The sequence below is a fragment of the Lingula anatina genome, chromosome 5 (genome assembly GCF_051362555.1).
Source record: "Lingula anatina isolate TDL-2025a chromosome 5, LinAna3.0, whole genome shotgun sequence".
NCBI lineage: Eukaryota > Metazoa > Brachiopoda > Lingulata > Lingulida > Lingulidae > Lingula > Lingula anatina.
In genome coordinates this window covers 7795887-7817547 of record NC_141771.1, presented here as the reverse complement: position 1 = coordinate 7817547, position 21661 = coordinate 7795887, and the positions used below count along the sequence as shown (strand labels likewise).

Sequence of the window (21661 nt, the reverse complement as noted above, 5' to 3'; positions counted from 1 at the left end):
ATGCAGGTAATGCTATAAGAAAACCCTTATGCGTGTGCGAAATAAGCTGATATAACATTTTGAACTTCTCTTCTCGTGTTTTGACGAGAGTTCTTATTTTTTAATTCAACAATAGGACACAATTTAACCTTGTAAAAATTGGAAATTTTAATAAAGTTAATAGTGTGACTTAGAAGATTTCTTGGTTATTATTTATTATTGGAATATTCAAAAATAATAAATAGAAAAATTATGCTGTATAATAATTCCTTATGATTGGCCTATTTATTAGCTAAATTGATATTTTGTAGAATTTACAGGCTAAAAAATGCAAAAGATGGTATGGTATGGTTGACCTCGTTCTCATATCGAGGCACAACGTGTTGTTCCTGTGCTGGTTTCTCCCTGTTTGTATCCGGTAAGAGAGAGGGATTCACAATTTGGTTCTAGTGTAATCCATTCACCATTTGGGATACAATCTTGAACATTTCAGTAATTGTGTAGCAAAATGTGTCTACGGTACTTAATTAAACTTTTCGTTTCAGAGAAGACAAAAAACCATTGAATAAAGTGCTGCTTTCATATTTTTCATGACATTGTTTTGTCGTCCTTTTCAGTAGCTAAATTGTTCGGAATGTTGCTCTCGGGTCCAATTGCAATCAATGCTTGAGATCGAAACTCTTTATCCCAATAACGTTCCTGAATGTATTATATTAACCTGAGTAATTGTGGAACAGGCTATTTAGTCCAAGTGTATAAAAATATGTTTAATAGTTTTACTCCATTGTGCCTGGTAACAGTGGTATTGTAAATACTAGCATTTGTCAAGGTATATTAACCCATTTTACAGGCACAAATTTTTCCACATTACACTGTCACATGCTCGTCATCGTTAACTTTTGCCTCTTTCTTTTCCTTTTGTTCGGCTTGGGGACTCAGATTATCCGGTTTGTTCCACGGCTGCTCCTCGCCGCTGGCAAATATCAGAAAAAACAGCGCGCCAAAACAGTAGATACCACAACTTATGAAGAGAACACGCTGCCACTCTTCCCTTGTACCCTACATAGAAGATATAAAACCCTAATATATACTTAAAGTTGAAATCAAAAAGACAATGTGACTAATAATTGTTTGACTAGCACAAAATGATGTTTAAAAAGTGATAGGCTAAATCGAAATTAAGATAAAATTCACAAAGCTTAGGTTGCATAGAAGGCAAGGAGACAGCGTTAATTAGCATGGACTTACATTAGGCGTAAGAGCACTGACCACACTGGGAGAAATTATGCCCGGGAGAGCAGAAACAGTGTTGCTGATACCAAATAATTCACCAGCAAACCTGCATAAAATTATTTTTGAAATGCCATGCATTTTAAGTACTGAAATGCACATAATGACAAATACTTGCTGTACATGTTTTAGAAAGTGGTGCCTACATTGCTGTTTTACACCCATTATTTTAAACAATTAATGTTCAAACGATGTATTCCATATAATCTATAATCTATATTCCAAACAAAATTAAGTTAAAGTGTTTCTGTAAGGTTCCTTCAATTAAATTAGATATTATGTACATGTGTACTACTAGCTGTCATATTTCGGTTTACTTCAAATACCTACTTAATTATACTACCTCACCTAGGAGCGATGTCTGCATGGTTAATCTGGTTGCCTGCTATGCCACCCGCTGAGAAGGCCACTGCCAGAGTTATAAAGGCCACGCCAAGCATTCTGGTGTCCCAGTCTACAAAGGCAGTGGCAAACATAAAAGCTGCAGGCAAAAATCCTCCTGAAAGCATAACGGTGATGACGTATGATATGACGTCACACTGATCCATGCCTCTCTTATAGAGACCATTCCTACTGATATTTAGATCGATCTATCCCCCTGGGGAGCCTCCCCAGCAGGCATAGTGACGTTGGATCAACGTTGAAAACAGGTTGTGACGTTGAATTGCCGTTGATCTACCTAAATTCAACGTAAAATCAACGTTGATCCAGCCACGTCAAAACACCGTCATAATGTGACGTTGACTCAACGTTGTATTTTGGTCATTGACTCAACGTTGTTGTTTGGTCGTCGTGATGCAAGACATGGATTGTAATTTAAAATATTAATTATTGAAAACGTGATACTTTGTTTATCAATACTGTAACTAACTTTATCAAAATATTAAAAACGGTGTTTTAAAGTAAAAATGACAGTTGTTTTGTTTCTTTAGTGAACTAGTGAATTTTCGTAACTTTTTATTCAGAAATACATTCCAATAAACTTCCTTGCAAGGTAAGTTAACACTAGGATGAATAAGTCGCTGTAAATGTGATGGAGTGAAGTTAACAAAGTTGACAGTTCTCGGTACCCTGTTATAGATAGACAGGTTGAGGTGACTGTGACTTTGTTATATATATATATATATATATATATATATATATATATATATACTTGACATTTAATATGGATTATTTTTTCCAAATCATTTTTCATCAGTTTTTTTCCTATTTTGCTGACTGATAAATGAAAATAAGGATAAAATCGTGTTTTAATAACTTTTAATTATCTCTTTAATGTCATTGTGACATCAGATCATTAATGGAATTCGCCAGAGAAGCAAACAAAAACACGTTGCCTATTCTATGTCATACGACAACAATTAAAAGCGATATTTTGGATCTCAATATTTTCCAAATTATTTTCTGTAAAAGAGTTACACGACTCACAAAGAACCCCCATGTCAGTGTCGAGTCACAGTAACGGTAGCTGTTACGCTTGACCTTTTCTGTTTGCTACCAGCGCTCTCAAGTGGCAAGGCATTCATTGGGTTAGATTTTTAGAGTTCAATCTGGAATAAAATTCCAGGCATCGGTCTAAATCTGTCCAATTTGGTCCAGTTTTGTTGTTGGACATGTAGGCCATTGATTCGGCCAGTTATGGTCTACCCACATATTGTCTATGTGGTTCAAATATGGCGATTTTGATTACCAAGGTAGCTGCTCATTCCCTTGGTTCTGTAAGTAATCTGCTATTAAAAGTGCTATGTGTGTACCGGGAATTTCACCGTGCAACCTAAAATTGTTCCTAAGGTGCCCCCTATCAAATGATAGTCAAGTGGTTCTCAGATTATTCCTTTATTTGATCTGGTTCAGGTTTTCGTGGATGACCGTCATTGGTGTTTTGGCACCAATGTGGTATCCACTCCAATTACTGACGCTGTTAATGACCTTAGTCACTTTAGACGCGGCACACACTTAGTCGTTGGCCTCTTCTGGATGTCTGTAAACTCTGTTTTGACTGGTTGAGCGGTACAGGTGAAAGCTGACCTCAATAAAGAAAGTCACGAGGTTTCAGTGTTCAACTCAGAAACGATTAGGGTCTCCAATTCATTAGAGAAACATACAACGACGTTTTGCTGTTTACGGTGGGTTCCCCTGAGGTCGTCCGGTATTCTAACCAGCTAAAACCAGTTTGGTGTTCGCTAATGGGCCTTGAAAAATGCGTTTTGGTGGCAATTTGCCCCTCATTCTGAACGGACTGGGTGGTTTTTGTTTAGTTGCAATAGCATATCCCGACAGATAGTGGGTCCTGTACCCTGGTGGTAAGATTTCAATACATTGGTTGTGGCTTCTGTGTAGGTACATCAAACTGTGCATTACTCTATAAAACTATGCGGACCGTTTCGTTTGGCGCAATTATCTGTCTGGCAATGTCTGTATTTTCGCGCCATTCTGCCACAGATTAACAAATATGCAGAGCACTGCATAGTTCATTTTACACCTTGCAAAATCGACCACTTGCATGCAAAAATTTCAAATTCTCCTATGCAGTAGTTGCCGACATATGGATACTTTTTTGACAGAACCATGCTTTGCCAAAGCCAAGCTATGACCTGCCCAAAGGAGCACTACCCAATTAAATCACTGCATATTACATAATGCAGCAGCGCAACAAACCTGGTATTCAGTTTATTGGAAGCGACACACCTGGCTACACACTTCTCTATTCACATATCTTATATGAGATCGGAGTTTTTTGAAAAAAGAATGCATTTTTACCTAGGCATACCTTCGAAACTGAAATATTCCATATTAAATGTCAAGTCTGTATATATATAACTAAACCTTGGAAATCCTAACTTAAGGGCCATACATATATACCCTACACATATTTAGCCATCAAACATGTCCTACTGCTAAACACATCCAGGCTAATAGGGTGTACCATGCTTAGAGGTGCAAGACATGCTTAGGAGCTAAATGCGTTGAAAAAATCAGACAAAGCAGGCACTTTTTACAGTGTACGTTATAATTGTGTACCTGTTTTGTACCAAAAAATAAAAACATTTCAGGTCATTTTAATGTCTTTTCATGCAAGAATGTTGTCTAACAACTGGGCTTCATACAATGTTGTTATCTGACCTTGATACATTGTTGTTATCTGACGTTGATCCAACTTTCAAATCCAACGTTTATCCAACGTCTTACCAACGTTATGGTTCAACGTTGTTTCAACGTTAAAACAACATAATTTGCCCGCTTGGTCACTAGATTGCTATCAGCTGAATCGTCTTAAATGTCTGTCCCGCCTACTAAAAGCTGTAAGGGGGTAATTATAACTTCTGTGCGCGCTCGACTCCCGGAAGCTGACAGCAATTAAGCGTGAACCCCAGGGAGTTAGGTCGATCCAGATGGATCTATCTAAATCTGTGGGAACCCAGCCATAAACAAAAGGCACACATACCCCCTGTTCATATGCTTTACTATAATACGATATGAAGTGCATCTGTAGGCATCTCAACATCGAAATATTTGTCCTATTTATAGTCAGGTGAGAATGAAATACAGACTTGACATTTAATATGGAATATTTTTTTCTAAGTCATTTTTCATCAGTTTTTTCCTATTTTGCTGACTGATAAATGAAAATAAGGATTAAAATCGTGTTTTAATAACTCTAAGTTATCTCTTTGATGTCATGCTGACATCAGCTCATTGGTTGAATTCGACAGTGAGGCAAACAGAAATGCATTGCCTATTCTATGTCATACAACATCCATTAAATGAGATATTTTGGATCTCTATATTTTCCAAATTATTGTCTGTAAAAGAGTTATACGCTACACAATGGACCTTCATGTCAGTGTGTAGTCATAGTAACGGTCGCTGTTACGCCTGGCCTCTTCTGTCTGTTACCAGCGCTCTCAAGCGGCAAGGCATTCCTTGGGAAAAGTTTTTAGAGTTCAATCTGGAATATTATTCCAGGAATCGGTCCAAAATTGTCCAATTTGGTCCAGTTTTGATGTAGGGCATGTAAGCAGTTGATTCGGCGAGTAATGGCTTACCCACATATTGTCTATGCGGTTCAAATGTGGCGATTTTGATGACCAGGGTAGCTGCTCATTCCCTTGATTCTGTAAGTAATCTGCTATTAAAAGTGCTCTGTGTGAACCGGCAATCTGACCGTGCAACCTAAAATTTTTCCTAAGGTGCCCCCTATCAAATGATAGTCAAGTGGTTCCCGGATTATTCCTTTATTTGATCTGGTTCAGGTTTTCGTCAATGACTACCATTGGTGTTTTGGCACCAATGTGGTATCCACTCCAAATACTGACGCTGTCAATGACCCGTGTCACTTTACACGCGGTACATGCTTCGTCGTAGGCCTCTTCTGAATGTCTGTAAACTCTGTTTTGACTAGCTTGGAGGTACAGGTGAAATCTGACCTCAATTAAGAAAGCCACGCGGTTTCAGTGTTCTACCCAGAAACGGTCATGGCCCCCAATTCATTGGAGAAACAGACGACGATGTTTTGCTGTTTACAGTGGGTACCTCGCAGGTCGTCTAGTATTCTAACCTGCTAAAACCAGTTTGGTGTTCGTTAAGGGCCTGGAAAAACGCATTTTAGGGCAATTTACCCCTCGTTCTGAACAGACTGGGTGGCTTTTGTTTAGTTGCAGCAGCGTATCCCGAAAGACAGTGCGTCCTGTACCCTGGAGATAAGATTTCGATGCATTGGGTGTGACCTCTGTGTAGTCACATCAGTCTGGGCATTACTTTATAAAACTGTGCGGACCGTTCCGTTTGGCGCTGTAATCTGTCTGGTAATGTCTGTCTTTTTCGCGCCATTCTGCCACAAATTTACAAATTTGTAAAGCACTCCTTAGCTCATTTTACGCACTGCAAAATTGACCGCTTGCATGCAAAATTTCAAATTCTTCTATGGGATAGTTGCCGACATACGGATACTTTTTTGACAGAAGCAAGATTTGCCTATTCCAAGCATTGACCAGCCCAAAGGAACACTACCCAGTTAAATCACCGCATATTACATACTGTAGCAGCGCAACCGACATGCAAGTCAGTTAATTGGTAGCGGCACACCTGACTACACACTTCTCCATTCACAAATCTTATATGAGATCGGATTTAAAAAAAAAAAAAAAAAAAACGAATTTTTACCTAGGCATACCTTCGAAACTGAAATATTCCATATTAAATGTCAAGTCTGTATATTTCTCAGGGATAAGGATTCAGGATTCTCACCAATTGACTGAAAAAGTTTCCTGGTCCACGTTGTGTCAAGTATGCCACGCTGTCTCAGCTGGTCTGCGACTTGACCACACACGATGATACCGAAGATCATCGCTACATAAGGCAAAGAGGAGAACAATCCATTCTGAAAGAGAATTGTGATGCTACCAGATATGGAATCCAGGACAATAATGGCTGAATGGCAAAGCTGACGTAATTGGATTTTGAAAAGCTGAGATACATATAAAATGGATTAAAGAAAAAATAGAGACGTTTGATTTTAGAGATGATTATATATATATATATATATATATATATATATATATATATATATATATATAGTGCATTCTCTAATGTTACCACTCACAAATGAAAGGGAAATCAAAGAACATTGCTACTAAAATCTACTTACCTCTTTTATATCAAACGCCAGAACTTCTTTCATATAGATATCAAAGAACATTGCTACTAAAATCTACTTACCTCTTTTATATCAAACGCCAGAACTTCTTTCATATAGATAGGTAGACTGGTCAACAGGGTGAAAAGGCCCCAATTGTCACATGTGTGCGTCACAATTATGGCCCAGACTGCTGGGGACTTGGCGATTGCTAACCACGGGACTGGTACTCTCTGCAAAGAGGACATATTTTATCTTCAAGTGCTATGTTTGGAAATTATTAGGCCAATTTTAAGTTGTTTTATATAGTTCAATCTCCTTGGGGGTAAAGCCCATTATTTATTTAGTGAACGTTCAAGAACATCCCATAGTGTATTAGGTATTGTTTTCAACAAATTCCATTGTGTAAGATGTGAAAATCAAATGCTACCAAAACTTACGATTTCTGGGTTCGCTATAAATTCATGTTAATAATATAGACCTATTAGACATATTATTTCGTGTTAAATCCTAGTTATCCTACAATCACCTTCAACCGCGAGATTCCATGAGATATAGCAGCGCACGCGCAGTAGGCACTTCAGCAGCAACACTTCAAGCAGTAAGTTACGTTTTCACGTGAGGCAGACCTAACATCGGAAATCAACGGTAAGATTGGGCCATCGGCTTTATTTATATTTTCCATTAGTTACTAAATACAGGATTTACGATCATAAATGTTTATTTTTCTTTGGAATGGCCCAATTTTCCTCATTTGATGATGTTTTCTCCCTTCTCTGTGTATTTCGGGCGCCGCCATTTTAAGTTTGAGATACTTTCTATAGCCAGACCGTAATCGGTACGGCTAAATAGACATTAATAGCGATTATGGTCGTAATCGACTTCGCTAAAATAATAATAGTAGTAGTTCTCCCGCAGTTAATAATTATTCACTGATTCTACCGTAATCGGTACAGTGAGGAGCCACAATTGATCTGGTCATTAGTGACACGATCACGGGAAAAAATTCACGGTTATCATTTACTGTGGATTAGACGGGAATATGTTTGTTGTCTCAGAACTTTTCATACACTATAATTAGTGTTTGTTCTGGCGGGTTACATTACGCTCTTTCCCACTTTCAGAGCGACATGGCGGAAGACGAAAACCCCAAGCCCGATCCTTTTTTGACTATGTCGGCAGCCATTACACAGATGGCCACTTCTGTGCAGGATCTGGGCACGTCCCTTGGGAAGAAACTTGATACCCTTGTGAGTCTGCAGAGTAATACTGCTGTAGTTAAGCAGCCACAGAGCGGCAGCTCTACTGATCTTGACCAAATGGACTGTGAGGTTCTTCTTGACCAGTTCACTTGCCCTTCTACCAGTGAGGGCGCCCAGAGTGATAATCCTTCTGCAGCTGACTGCATTTTTCACGATCTGTCCCAAGATCTGGAGGTGGAGGGCACTGGATCTCCAGTCCCTGAGGACATTGCAACTCTTATTACCACCTTACTCTCCTCTGGGTTGCCAGAAGATAAACTGAAGGACAAGCTGAATGCTTATCTCACACCAGCCAACATACCTCTTTTATGTAAGGTAAAAGTTAATCAGGTCATCTGGGATTCCCTGGACACGACTGCTAGGTCCAGTGACCTCAAACTCCAGAAAGTCCAAGGACTTATTACCAAAGCGTTGATGGCTGGGATCAGTGCGGCAGCTAAACTGAAGGCAGCTGGAGTGCAACAAGAGGATCTCCTCCAATCCCTTCGTCACACCACAGACAGCATTGTTTTTCTTGCCATGGCCTCCAGGGAGATCAATTTCAAGAGGAGGGACTTCCTTAAACCCCACATCCATGCTGATTATGTACCTCTGTGCTCCACATCAGTCCCTATTACAGAAGAGTTGTTTGGTGACGACCTCAGTCAACGTATGAAGGACATAAAAGAACTTAAAGTCACCAAGCAGGCGCTACAACCCCCCTTCAAACGGCCTTTTTTAGGGAGGAAGCCAGTGACCCCTTACCCCAGCAGGGCACTCCGCACTCAGTTCCAACACAGACGGGGAAAAGGAAGAGGATTTCCCCAGTACAGGAAGAAAGGTTACCCTGCCAAGAACTTATAAAGGTGGGCAATTCTAACTTTTATCGTGCAGGGAATTTAAAAAACTCACGCCATGAATGGGAAAAGATTACATGTGATTCTTTTATCCTTAATGCTGTTACTCAGTATAGGCTCGAGTTTATTGACAATTTACCGCCTCGTCCGACCTTTATACCTACCCCCATTAAATTTAACGAGCAAGAGAAAGAGATAATAGACCTAGAAATTCAGAACTTTTTGGATAAGAAAATTATTGTGCCTTGTCAACATAGCAGCCCACAGTTTATCTCTAACATTTTTATTCGTCAGAAGCAAAATGGCAAATTCCGCATTATCCTCAATCTGAGTCAGCTCAACAAATTTATTGTGTACCAGAAATTCAAAATGGACACGCTGGAGACCATTATTAAACTGATGAGAGAAGGGGCTTTTATGGGGTCATTAGATCTAAAGGATGCCTATTATTCTGTCCCGATTGCTACAGAAGATCAATGCTATCTCCGGTTTCTTTGGAAAGGGGACTTATTTCAGTTTACTTGCCTTCCCATGGGACTCACCAGTTCACCACGGATCTTCAGCAAAATCTTAAAACCTGTTATGGCCGAGTTAAGATTGTTAGGCTATGTTAATGCTATTTACATTGATGACACTTTTCTTCTGGGGGATTCTTATGATGAATGTGTTAAGAACATCACAGCCACACAGAATCTTCTCACTAGACTGGGGTTTAGCCTTAATTATGAGAAATCAGTCACTATACCTAAACAGCAGCTGGTTATGCTTGGGTTTTTGCTTGACTCTACAGACATGACTGTCCGTCTCACCCTCCAGAAAGCTACTCACATAAAAGAAATCTGCATTAGGCTCATTGATTCTCCAGTCATAACCATCCAGGTTCTCTCAGAAGCTATTGGAACCCTGTGTGCATCATTCCCTGGAGTCGAATTTGGACCTCTCTTTTACCGTGCATTAGAACGGGACAAAAATGCTGGGTTAGCTAGGTGCAAAGGGGATTATTCAGGTGTCATAACTCTCAGCCAACAGTCCATTAAACAACTGCGATGGTGGATTGATAATGTGCACAATGCTTTTAAAGTTATTTCACACACTGAACCCTCTCACATGATTACTACCGATGCGTCAAAAAAGGGATGGGGGGCAACTAATCAAGGTGGATCTTCAGTGGGAGGCAGATGGACTTGCACGGAAAGCAATATGCACATTAACTATCTTGAGCTTTATGCAGCATTTTTTGGTCTCCAGAGTTTCTGTAAGGAACTATGTAACACTCATGTCAGGATTAAGCTAGATAACTCTACAGCTGTGGCTTATATTAATTCCATGGGGGGAATGAAATCTCAGGACTGTGATAGACTAACTACTGACCTGTGGGTATGGGCCATAGAGCGCAATATTTGGCTCAGTGCGTGTCACATTCCTGGGGTTAATAATGTGGAGGCAGATTTAGCATCACGGAAATTTAATGACCGCACAGAATGGATGCTGAATAAAACAGTTTTCTACCCTTACGAAAATTTCCTATAGGATTTCCTATAGGATTTCCTATAAGATTTCCTATAGGATCCTATAAGATTTCCTATAGGATATCCTATAGGATCCTATAGGAAATTGTCCCTTTTTCCTATAGGATCCTATAGGAAATCTTATAGGATCCTATAGGAAATCCTATAGGATCCTATAGGAAATCTTATAGGATCCTATAGGAAATCTTATAGGATCCTATAGGAAATCCTATAGGATCCTTTAGGAAATCTTATAGGAATTCCTATAGGATCCTATAGAAAATCTTATAGGATCCTATAGGAAATCTTATAGGATCCTATAGGAATTCCTATAGGATCCTATAGGAAATCTTATAGGAAATCCTATAGGATCCTATAGGAAATCTTATAGGAACCTATAGAAATTCATATTAACTGATTTGAATATTTTTACAGCTTTTTATATATTGTTGGATCTTTGGCAAAATTGGTAATAGGCACTGGTCCCTCAAAACAAAAGAGAATATCATGTTTACATTCTTTATTCAATATGTATTAATGTATGTACATATTCCACAGTATGGTATGCAACCAGCTTACTAGAGAACTATTTTATAGATTTTTGCAAATTTAATGGTGTGGCTACTGCTTTTTAATTATAAGTTCTATAAGTTATCACAAGTATCCAATATGTCTTGTCAAGCTGTGGCGTCACTGTCTTTTTCTTGTGTGAGTTTGAACTCCTGCCAGAATGAGTGGCTAAAACCTCCCTTGGCCAGACCATGTCCATTGTCAGCATACTGCTTTAGTCACTTAATAATTGAAGAATTTCAGACAAAAGTCTTTTGCACATTGTTCAACTTTACTGTGATAAGTCTTTTGCACATTGCTCAACTTTACTGTGATGGCCTTCTTAACCTCTGCCTGAGTTGTGTTGAACCATATGCAGATGTATTCTGAAAGATAGACATTGTGAATTTCAATTAATTGTACATATCTACAAATATGCAAAATGATGAAGGAAAAATTTTCTAATGAGATCAATAATAATCATTGCACCAATTCTATTTTGAGCAATTCAAAGCCTTTATTAGTTTACTGAATTTTTTTCAAAGACAAGGTATTAAAGCTGGATAATTTGTAAAAAAAAAAAAAAAAAAAATATATATATATATATATATATAAAGAACATGAACATATTTCATAGCGGACCAAGTCCACAGGAACAATCAGAAACGCATTTTAAAATGGAGAAATTTGCATTGGAGAAAACTCTACTCTGGTTAAATATGCAATTGGGCCATTACAGAGCTGCCAGGGCCAAAAAAAGTTCCAAAAACTATAAGAAAACTCATTTCCGAGGGTAAACAGTAATTCCCTATTCTCACCAGCTTGACCTAAATCATCAGTCCAAACCACAAAAAGGCAATCCCCAAGTTAAAATTTATAGCTTTTGTGTAAGCAAAATGGTCAGATTTTCACAATGCACATTTCATTTCCGTTATGTATAGGTTAGCAAAAAATATTTTCAAACAAACTATGGTGTTTACCTCACATTAAGGGTTGAAAAGAAATTAAAGGGAAAGAAAACTTGGCAAATAAACGATCCTGAAGAACGTGTGAGGTAATGAAATTTGCCCTGACAGCCCCTCTAACATGTTAATTGTATGTTATTTATTTGCATGGGTCTTCCTCAGTTATATATCATGATGGTCCCTTGGAGGCAGTTGTGGATAACATTAAATAGATAATTTTTAATAAATCACAAACCAAAAGTTAAATGAAATGTCATTTTTTTTTTAGATTCAACTGCATTTAAAGAAATATGAACAATTGATCACAGTTTTTATCCTATAAGAAATAAAGAGACTAAACAATGATTGCATTATGTATCCTTGTTTCTTCATTATAAATTATAACTTGTTTAATGTAATATATATATATATATATATATATATATATATATATATATATATATATATATATATATATATATGATGTTTACAAGGTACACTACAAGTTAGATCAATTAATTATCTCATTTTCAATTTGATTAGATGATCCAATGCATTACTGTAATACATACCTTCCTCAATCCGATTTTTCTACACTCTGTACCCTTCCACTATGCTCCTGAATTTAAACTGTCTTGATAGCTGTATGCTCATTTGCTGCTTGTCTCATATAAACAAAGACTTAGACAGGATACCACACATCTGATAACACCTAATAGGCGGTTACTGTTACTAGTGTAACAATAGCTACAGGAGTAGTGACCTAATAATAGGTGCCAGGCTAACAAAAGAAATTCACAGTTGTTGAATATGTGGTTATGGCTGGTGGAGTAGGGCATTCTCTAGCTAACATCAGTTGACTGTTAAACCTTACAAGTGATTGAGCATGGTTTATAATGTATCTTTATATTATTTTAATTTGTCCCCATTTCCCATCCTTTATGAGGGACATTACTATACCCATAATGTTCACTTATACTTTTACATTATATTTTATATATTAGGCAGGATTGCATTTTCACTTTTTAAAACAGCCAAGGTCAAGTAAAATCCGATTAGATAAGGTTGACGTTTAATATAATAGAAAAAATATGAAGTATATAAGTGAATATGATCACACAAAAAGTAAAAATACATTATATACTGATATTAAGACCAGTTTCATTATTTTTCATTCAACCCAGCTTTATAAAAAATCACTATATGAATTAGCATAGGTTCCTATAGAAATTCCTGTAAGATTTCGTATAGGATCCTATAGGAATTTTTGTGATGGTCTGAAAATATATTTAAAATTATATACTGATATTTAGACCAGTTTCATTATTTATCATATAACCCGGCCTTATAAAAATTTCCTATATGAATTAGCATAGGATTTCCTATACGAAATATAGAAATTCCTATTAGATTTCCTATAGGATCCTATAGGAATTTTTGTAATGGTATGAACAAAAATTAAAAATAAAAATTATATACTAATATTTAGACTAGATTCATTATTTTAATTCAACCCGCCCTTATAAAAATTCCTGTATGAATGAGCATAGGATTTCCTATAGGTCCCTATAGAAATTCCTATAAGATTTCCTATAGGATTCTATAGGAATTTTTGTAATGGTCTGAACATAAATTAAATATTAAAATTATATACTGATATTTAGACCAGATTCATTTTTTTTTCATTCAACCCGGCCTTATAAAAATTTCCTATATGAATAAGCATAGGATTTCCTATAGGATCCTATAAGATTTCCTATAGGATCCTATAGGATTTCCTATAGGATCCTATAAGATTTCCTATAGGATCCTATAAGATTTCCTATAGGATCCTATAGGATTTCCTATAGGATCCTATAAGATTTCCTATAGGATCCTATAGGAATTATTGTAATGGTCTGAACATAAATTTTAAAAAATAATTTCAGCTTCAATGATTTGGTACAAAAACATTCCTAATGATAAAATATTTCTCCATAAAAGATTACTTTACAAATGATCAATTTTTCAAGATTTCTTTAAAATAGAAATTAAAGAATTTCTATGGAATCCTATAGATGACTATAAGATTGTGCATTATAAACAATAAAAAGGATTTTTGCTTTAACAGTGATATATAATTGACAATTCCACTGATAAAATTGACCTATATCAAATATCTTTTGTTTAGAATGATATTTGTTAATAAGATATGTATTTTTCTCAAGATTTTAACTTACAACAATTTCCTATAGGATCCTATAGGAAATCCTATAGGAAAGGTGCCCTATAGGATCCTATAAGATTTCCTATAGGATCCTATAGGATCCTATAGGAATCCTATAGGATCCTATAGGAAATTTTCGTAAGGGTATGAACTTACTCAGCGGTTTTTTTGAACCAGACATTGATTTATTTGCCTCTCGCCTAAATGCACAATTAGACAGATTTGTTTCCTGGCACCCAGAGCCTGGGGCTGCATATGTTGATGCGTTTCACCTGCATTGGGCACAGTTTAAACCCTATCTTTATCCTCCTTTTAGCCTCATTAGAGAGTTTCCGGTGCAGTTGGGATACGACGGCTAGATTGTTACGTATGTGCTAATGTATCCAGTAACGCGCTTCTCTCTTCGCGTTCCGGTAATGTCCCGGAATGCTGGCGCTCATTCCAATATAATAATAACAATATACGGCCCCGTAGCCATCTACTTCCAAGGGGGGATTCTTTTTTATGAAAAAGGAGACAAATATTACCCAAAAGTGCAATTTTTCCCGACAAAAATGGCGGTTCGTAAGAACCCCACGATCAACCCCTGACTACATGCCTGATAAACCAAAACTAGCGGCTCCTCTCTGTTAAAAAGTCGAAATTTGCATGAACGTACACTTGAACTATTGTAAAAAAGTATATAAGTCATATAAATTAGCAAACATAACCTTTAATAACTATTTTCAATAATCTTCCGCACTGGCTAGATAGGAGCGCTTGTATTCCGCAGACTAGATAGGATGACGGTATATGAATGTGGTGAACGTCACAAGTGCGCACAAACCGATGACGTATTAATCTAGCCGGCGTATCTCACCGGCAACGGAAACTCTCTATTACCCAGTGTCTGCAGAAAATCAGCAGGGACCAAGTCGAAGATTGCATACTTATTGTCCCCTTTTGGCCAACACAAGCGTGGTTTACCCAAGTTATGACTCTACTAGTGGACCACCCACTTGTTCTGCCACGCAGGAACATTCTCACACTTCCAGGAGCACCGGAAACGTTACCATTCAAAGCACAATTACTAGCAGTTCACTGCTCAGGAAAGCTTTCCAGGGCCAGGAACTTTCGGGAAATGTTGCCGACCTTATCCTCGAGTCCTGGTCAGATAATACAAGGAAGCAATACAATGGAATCTATAAGAAATGGATTTCCTTTTGTGGTCAAAGACAGACTAATGTTTTCAAAGCAGATCTGAACAGTGTGTTAGACTTCCTTTGCCAGTTGTTTCATGAAGGGGCAGGGTACTCTTTGCTTAATTCAGCAAGATCTGCATTATCTGCACTCTTACCTCCGATAGATGGGACTAGTGTGGGTGAACATGTTTTGGTCGGAAGACTGTTGAAAGGGGTGAAATCACGCAGACCTTCACTCCCCAGATACTCTCAAACTTGGGACCCTTGTATTGTTATCAATTACCTCACTCGTGCTGACAATAGTTCTCTCAAAGAATTAACACTCAATCTCTGTATGTTGCTTGCATTAATCACTGGACAGAGAGCTCAAACGCTACATAAACTGAAATTAAGCGACATGAATATTGAGACAGATTTCATCAGATTTACTCTGTCATGCCCTGTTAAAACTAGAGGGCCAGGACTTACACTCACCCTTCACCCTTATGAGGAACCCAAATTATGTGTTATGTCTCTCATAAAATGTTATTTAGAGAAAACTCAGGTCATTAGAGGAGATGAAGATCAATTGTTTATATCATTTGTTAAACCACATAACGGGGTGACCAACGCCACAATTAGAAGGTGGATACTGACTGTCATGAACAAAGCTGGGATAGATACTAATGTATTCAAAGCCCACAGTACTAGAAGCGCTGCTACGTCAGCAGCCTTTAGACATAATGTACCAATTGCCAGTATTCTTAGAGCAGGTTCTTGGAAGTCCGAAAGTACTTTCACCAGGTTTTATAATAGAACAGTGAGAATTATGGATAATAGCTTTGCAATGGGAGTTTTACACCATTAATTGCTTGTTGGTGATCTCTATGTTTCTCTAGGTGCCCGGTTGGCATTGCCAGGGCTACCATGTCACTATACTTATTAAATAATTATGTATTCAATTACTTGTGTTTAGTTTCTCTCTCTTGCCTCTGAAGGAACTGGTAGCCACTTTAAAATCTCATGGAATCTCGCGGTTGAAGGTGATTGTAGGATAATTGAAAATTAAACGAGACTTACCTGTAAGTTGAAGTTTGAGATAGATTATCCTACAATCACCGGAGACTGAGAGATTACATGCCCACCACTGCCCTCCCATTATAACAGGCTACCAGCTCCTTCACTTTAAAATGTGCCTACTGCGCGTGCGCTGCTATATCTCATGTAATCTCTCAGTCTCCGGTGATTGTAGGATAATCTATCTCAAACTTCAACTTACAGGTAAGTCTCGTTTAATTTTCAATTATGATCGTCTGACCTCTTCTCCTGGTTGATGACCAATGGCTGTCTCTATGTACTCTCTCTCCGCTTGGCTTATTCTTGGGTGACTGGCGGGTGAGTCAAACACGAGCAGGTACCATCCGCATAACCAGATGAAACAGAGGCCACCTGGAGGATGAAACATTTAGTTACACCTCGAACCACCTTCTAGAGTTTCCAATATTTTTATTGAAAATTTATTACCGCCGACATATTACGCTGAACATTTTGGTCTTAAGGCCACATAACCTCTTCGCCAAAATCAAGGTAAAATGTGCCAAAATAGAACACTGGTTGTCATATCATGCTCAATAATGTGTCTGTAATTTGTCTTCCTGCAAATTAAATGAACACAATAACAGATGTATTCGCAACTTATTTCCATACTATATAAGATATCCTGATGTCTTTTCCTGTTCCATCTTTTAAATTTTCTTTAGAAATGTATCAACTTACCGTAAAAGTAGAAAATTAACGGCCACCCGTTGTCCAACTGAATCTCACAGAGTAACCCAGAGAATAAGAAAGAGACAATGACCCCGACAAATGGACCTTGAAATGTAAATGTAGTAAATGTACATATAAAGTTCTATTAGCAACAAAATGTGTCAATTGTTCCGGCATACATGAAGGAAACACAGATACTTTGAGTACATATTCCGACATTGACATTGACATTGACAGATCCGTATTTAATATATACAAATGCCTTTTCCCCCCACATTTGTGTCTGTACACAAAAACGTACCTGAGTAACAGAAGGTCATCAGCCTACTCCTCTCTAATGGCGGCGCCCATTTCCCCCACATCGCATGCATTGCCGGGAATATAACCCCCTGGAAAAATAATAATATAATTAAATAATAATAATATATTTATTTCGAGTCTAAAATCCATAAAATGTTCAAAAGACTGTACAACATAAAGAAAAAGTTTATAGATAAAAATTATTAAGATATACATGTATATTATATAAATCAGAGCTAGACTAAAATTGTAATAAACAGTAATTAAAAGTGAAAAAAAAATACATAGAAAAGTTTGAAAAATTCAAGTTTAGTAAGCTTCTAAAATAACCATGTTCTGGAATTATATTCACCAACAATAAAGTTAAGTTCAAAGGATCAAAGCAAGTAATAAATGTAAGTGTACACATGCATGTCATTGTGGATCTAATATTGACATGTACGTGACTGTTTTTGCCAAGAAATATTTGCAGTGCATTAAGAATAATTATTGAAGACCATACGGAGCAGCTTCAGTCAAAACATTTTTGATCAGAGCAAGATTTTTGTTGAGGAACTTACGGATGCCAGCCCCAAAAGTACACGGGCTGCTATCAAAAGTGATGGATGTGTCCTGGTCGCAATCGGCGTCACAACCGTCATCACTAACACAATCACCATCGCTGTGCCGAACACGTGTTTCCCGCCATATCTTCCCGCCAGCCAGCCACCAAATATTTGGGTGCATATGTACCCATAGAAGAACGAACTCAATATGGTGCCTCTGAGGTTTTTATCCCAGTCAAATTCACCTTCCTGGAAAAATATGTAAGTCAAATAATTCGATTAAAATAAAATTAGGGGAAACATTATTTCTTCCACTTTACTATTGACAACCTTCCATCCACTTACATATGTACCAAGCAATGATTGAATTGAGTTTGAAAAGATTGCTTCAACTTGGAATGCTTCGACCTTTCTTATATTTTTCATGTATTTATCCACCTCATGGGTTGCCAGATTAGTTAATCATAATATATACATTTTTTATTTTGTTTTGTTCTTCTCGGACCAAGCACCCCACAAAAGTAGTCAAATCATTTTTTAAATTGATCAATACGCTTTGGTGAATTTCGCCTTGAGAAATTAAAAAAATTCAAAAGAAGTTGCACTTTTTCTTGGGAAAACACACAGGAGACGAGTAAGCCAGTTACATCTCAAATTTGAGAATCAACTGATCATGTGCTTAACCGTCAATATGAGGCTCTGACTGTGAAATACGATCAACTATACACATGTATACTGATTGTGTGCAGATTGCATTTACTCTGAAATAAAACAAATTTACTTGTAAACGTGGTTGAGGTAATAAACATGATTTATTGGACTGCGGGTGTCACTTACATTCTTTCCACTAGAATCTCTAATGGCTAGCATCCCAATTTGGTCATGATGGCCAGAAGTACTGTTTTCGGTGTTCACTGCGCCATCTATCGTCGCATTAGTTCCATTTAAGAAATTTGCGCTCCTCTCTGTCACCATGCATACTATGGCGAAACTCATGTTTGTACGCAGGGTTAGCACGTTTATCAAGCCAATAAAACCCATCAAGGAAAGACAAACTCGACACGACGTCCAATATGGAACTATAATTGAAAAGAGTAAAATGAATGAACGTAACATAGAGTATATTTATCCATAAAATTAATACATATAAATACATGTGATGTGATGTGATTATAGGCTACCGAAGTTTCGTTTGCATAAGCAAGAAAATACCGCGTATACTGGGCCATTATTGCGCAACATTCCCTCTTCCAAGGAACACTTCACTACATGTACGTTATTTGTTTATAAGTTCACCCGTACATGATGACGCTGACTTTTCATCTTTGGATAAATTACAAAAAAAAAAAAAAAAAAGAGCTAAATTGCAGAGCAAAAGCGAAGATACTGTAGAGAGTATAGCCGCGCTCTAAAGTTTAGCCACAACAAAACGGTGTAACATGTAAAGGCTACTATAAAAAGACGCAATGTTTGTTTACGTTCTGTTTACTGTATTGCGAAATATTCTAATGACATCATAATCCCGTTTTGCCCTTTAACAATTATGTCCCTTTAACATTTTATTAACTATCTTAAAAGATTGATGAACTTTGATCAGATAGCCTCTGCGCAAATCTAATGTACCCTACAGTGTACTCTTCCTTACTCTATCTTGGTTAACCTTTAGTTAATTAAGTAAAACACGAAGTATTCGACTTCTACCCCTCTATACAACTAAAACAAGTATTTCTTTGTTTTGACTCTGTACTAACCATTTTGCTCTACGGACACGATGTTGTCCTCTGGTTCTCCAACTGACATTTCCAGCGGAGCTACACGCTTCTTCAACGGCGTATTTCGATCCATGGTATGCCGCTAATATACCGCGTCGCAGAACAACGGCATACAGTCTGTATCATATGGAAAGAGCTTGGTGACTGCGACTCGGAATCGACATTATTTCATAGGGCTAATGTTTCTTGGAATTGATGTAGTTTAGAATCACCATCTAATCGTAACAAGACGAATTACCTTTGACACAACTTGCGGAAAAAGAAGTAGGGTATCTGTGGAGGTCACGCCCATCTGCTAGTCGTCCTCCTCAGCCAACAGCAGTTGACGACTATGGTTATCAACTCTCGTCTACCTTCTACTGGTTTCAGACATGCATAGCAATTCACTGATCCGAATATGAACGGCCTAAGCCATGTACACAATGCAACCCATGACCCTTTCTGTATGCATTTCTATTTTTCCTCAGTTCAGTGATATGACCACACCGTGACTTCTCATACATTCATGAAGATCAGAGATACATGAAGTAACCCGCTCGCAGCACCACATGCAAGGCTTCTTGGTGTTTTTTTTTTTTTATTCATTTATTTTTGAATAAAGAGAAATAGAAGTATTGCAAGTATATTTGTACTTTATGCGCACAAAGTATATATACAGGTTGAGCCATGACACTACATTCTTGAATAAGAAATAAGGTAATAATACACAAACGAACATGCAACGCACGCCTGACTAAGATGAACAAATATGTTACAAGTACATACCTGAATAAAGAGAAATGCACTTATTATATTGAGTGTACTGCACGAACACAAAGCGACTGTCGAGGTTGAACAAGGAAAGGCAGGCTCCATAGTGGAAAAGACCTGGAAGGGAAAATGAATAGAAAACAACAAAACAATAACAAATTAAGACAAAGACCATTACGTTAGCATGGCATATTAAACCGGTATTACTATACCAGTAGATAGACAGTAGAATTAATACATTTAAAAGTATCACGACTCTGCACTACTTCATCCTGTTACACACACACAAACTTGGAGTAATAAGAACACTCCAATACAGCGATGTCATATAGTCTTCAGTTATCAAGATCCTTTCCCTATTGAACATACTTACATTCAGAAGTCACTCAGAAATTGTAGGTATCCTGACTGAGCGTTTGTAAAAGCCAACAAAAAGAAAGAGTCAGAATATCCATCCACCAAAGCTGAGGATGTAAGTGACATGTAAGAATAACTATTCCTAAGTAGTAGTAAGCCCTACTATTAGTACATAAAGTAAGATTTATTTCAGAAAGCATTACGTATACAATCTATAAACTTTATATTTATATTCTCCAGCGTAGAGAATGCTGCAAAGCTGGTTTTATATTACACTAAAGAATTGTAATAAACACAAGAAAAATACTCTATATGAATATACTTAAAGACAAAAAATGACAAATTCTATAATTTGAACGTGGCTTTGTCTATTTCGGGAAGAGTCTATAAATCCCGCAAGCTTTATCGCATATTTTCCTCTAAGGTAGCTCTAAGGTTCCCAATTGTAGATTTAGAGACAAAAGTTCAGACATAGCTGGACTACATATCGCTGTTTGTGGTTCTACTGACTGTTCAGGGACACACATTGCAAAAACAAAACAAAATTTAAAAGTACCAATAAACCAGCATAGAAGACCCAGCGTTAATGGACTACAATTACTCTGAGATTTTTCCAACACACCAGAGACACTGGTCATATATAACAGATGATGAGGACTTCGCCATTCGTGACCAGGAGGAATACTAGGAGGCAAAAGCAGCACCAAAGGAGCTACTTGGGCGCGGGTAGAAAACCGAACACTCAACAAGTAAAAGAAGCCTCTTGTTTATCCTCTCGCACAAATGGGACGGGGTGGTGGA

General features: G+C 37.5%; 3 protein-coding genes and 1 long non-coding RNA gene across 4 annotated transcripts; 1 reads left to right on the top strand and 3 right to left on the bottom strand.

The window, feature by feature from the left end:
- Positions 1–229: 229 nt before the first annotated feature.
- On the bottom strand, positions 230–6641 carry LOC147761579 (sialin-like). The gene is made up of 4 exons (XM_087013411.1): positions 6517–6641; positions 1618–1768; positions 1228–1318; positions 230–1038 (listed from the first exon to the last, which is right to left on the bottom strand). The coding sequence occupies exons 1-4, from the start codon at positions 6614–6616 to the stop codon at positions 847–849; spliced, it is 534 nt and encodes a 177-aa protein (XP_086869537.1). The 5' UTR covers positions 6617–6641; the 3' UTR covers positions 230–846.
- A 774-nt stretch (positions 6642–7415) lies between these two features.
- LOC106150815 (uncharacterized) lies at positions 7416–9015 on the top strand. The gene is made up of 2 exons (XM_087013410.1): positions 7416–7552; positions 8029–9015. Exon 2 carries the CDS (start codon positions 8035–8037, stop codon positions 9007–9009), a length of 975 nt encoding a protein of 324 aa, XP_086869536.1. The 5' UTR covers positions 7416–7552; positions 8029–8034; the 3' UTR covers positions 9010–9015.
- Positions 9016–11015: 2000 nt separating this feature from the next.
- LOC147761578 (uncharacterized) lies at positions 11016–13510 on the bottom strand. The gene is made up of 2 exons (XR_015334543.1): positions 12576–13510; positions 11016–11445 (listed from the first exon to the last, which is right to left on the bottom strand). It is a non-coding gene; the product is annotated as an uncharacterized LOC147761578 (long non-coding RNA).
- Positions 13511–16672: 3162 nt separating this feature from the next.
- Positions 16673–18977, bottom strand: LOC106164815 (putative transporter slc-17.2). Its single transcript, XM_013542844.3, has 5 exons — positions 18819–18977; positions 17997–18230; positions 17438–17525; positions 17146–17241; positions 16673–16818 (listed from the first exon to the last, which is right to left on the bottom strand). The coding sequence occupies exons 1-5, from the start codon at positions 18975–18977 to the stop codon at positions 16673–16675; spliced, it is 723 nt and encodes a 240-aa protein (XP_013398298.3).
- Positions 18978–21661: the final 2684 nt, after the last annotated feature.

Coding starts and splice junctions, on each gene's coding strand:
- LOC106150815 (XM_087013410.1), top strand. CDS start 8,035: ATGGCGGAAGACGAAAACCCCAAGCCCGATCCTTTTTTGACTATGTCG.
- LOC106164815 (XM_013542844.3), bottom strand. CDS start 18,977: ATGAGTTTCGCCATAGTATGCATGGTGACAGAGAGGAGCGCAAATTTC. Junction 17,526..17,996: donor TACTTTTGGGGCTGGCATCC/GTAAGTTCCTCA, acceptor TTATTTTTCCAG/GGGGTTATATTCCCGGCAAT. Junction 17,242..17,437: donor GATGACCTTCTGTTACTCAG/GTACGTTTTTGT, acceptor TTACATTTCAAG/GTCCATTTGTCGGGGTCATT.
- LOC147761579 (XM_087013411.1), bottom strand. CDS start 6,616: ATGATCTTCGGTATCATCGTGTGTGGTCAAGTCGCAGACCAGCTGAGA. Junction 1,319..1,617: donor CATGCAGACATCGCTCCTAG/GTGAGGTAGTAT, acceptor AATTTTATGCAG/GTTTGCTGGTGAATTATTTG. Junction 1,039..1,227: donor TCAGTGCTCTTACGCCTAAT/GTAAGTCCATGC, acceptor TCTTCTATGTAG/GGTACAAGGGAAGAGTGGCA.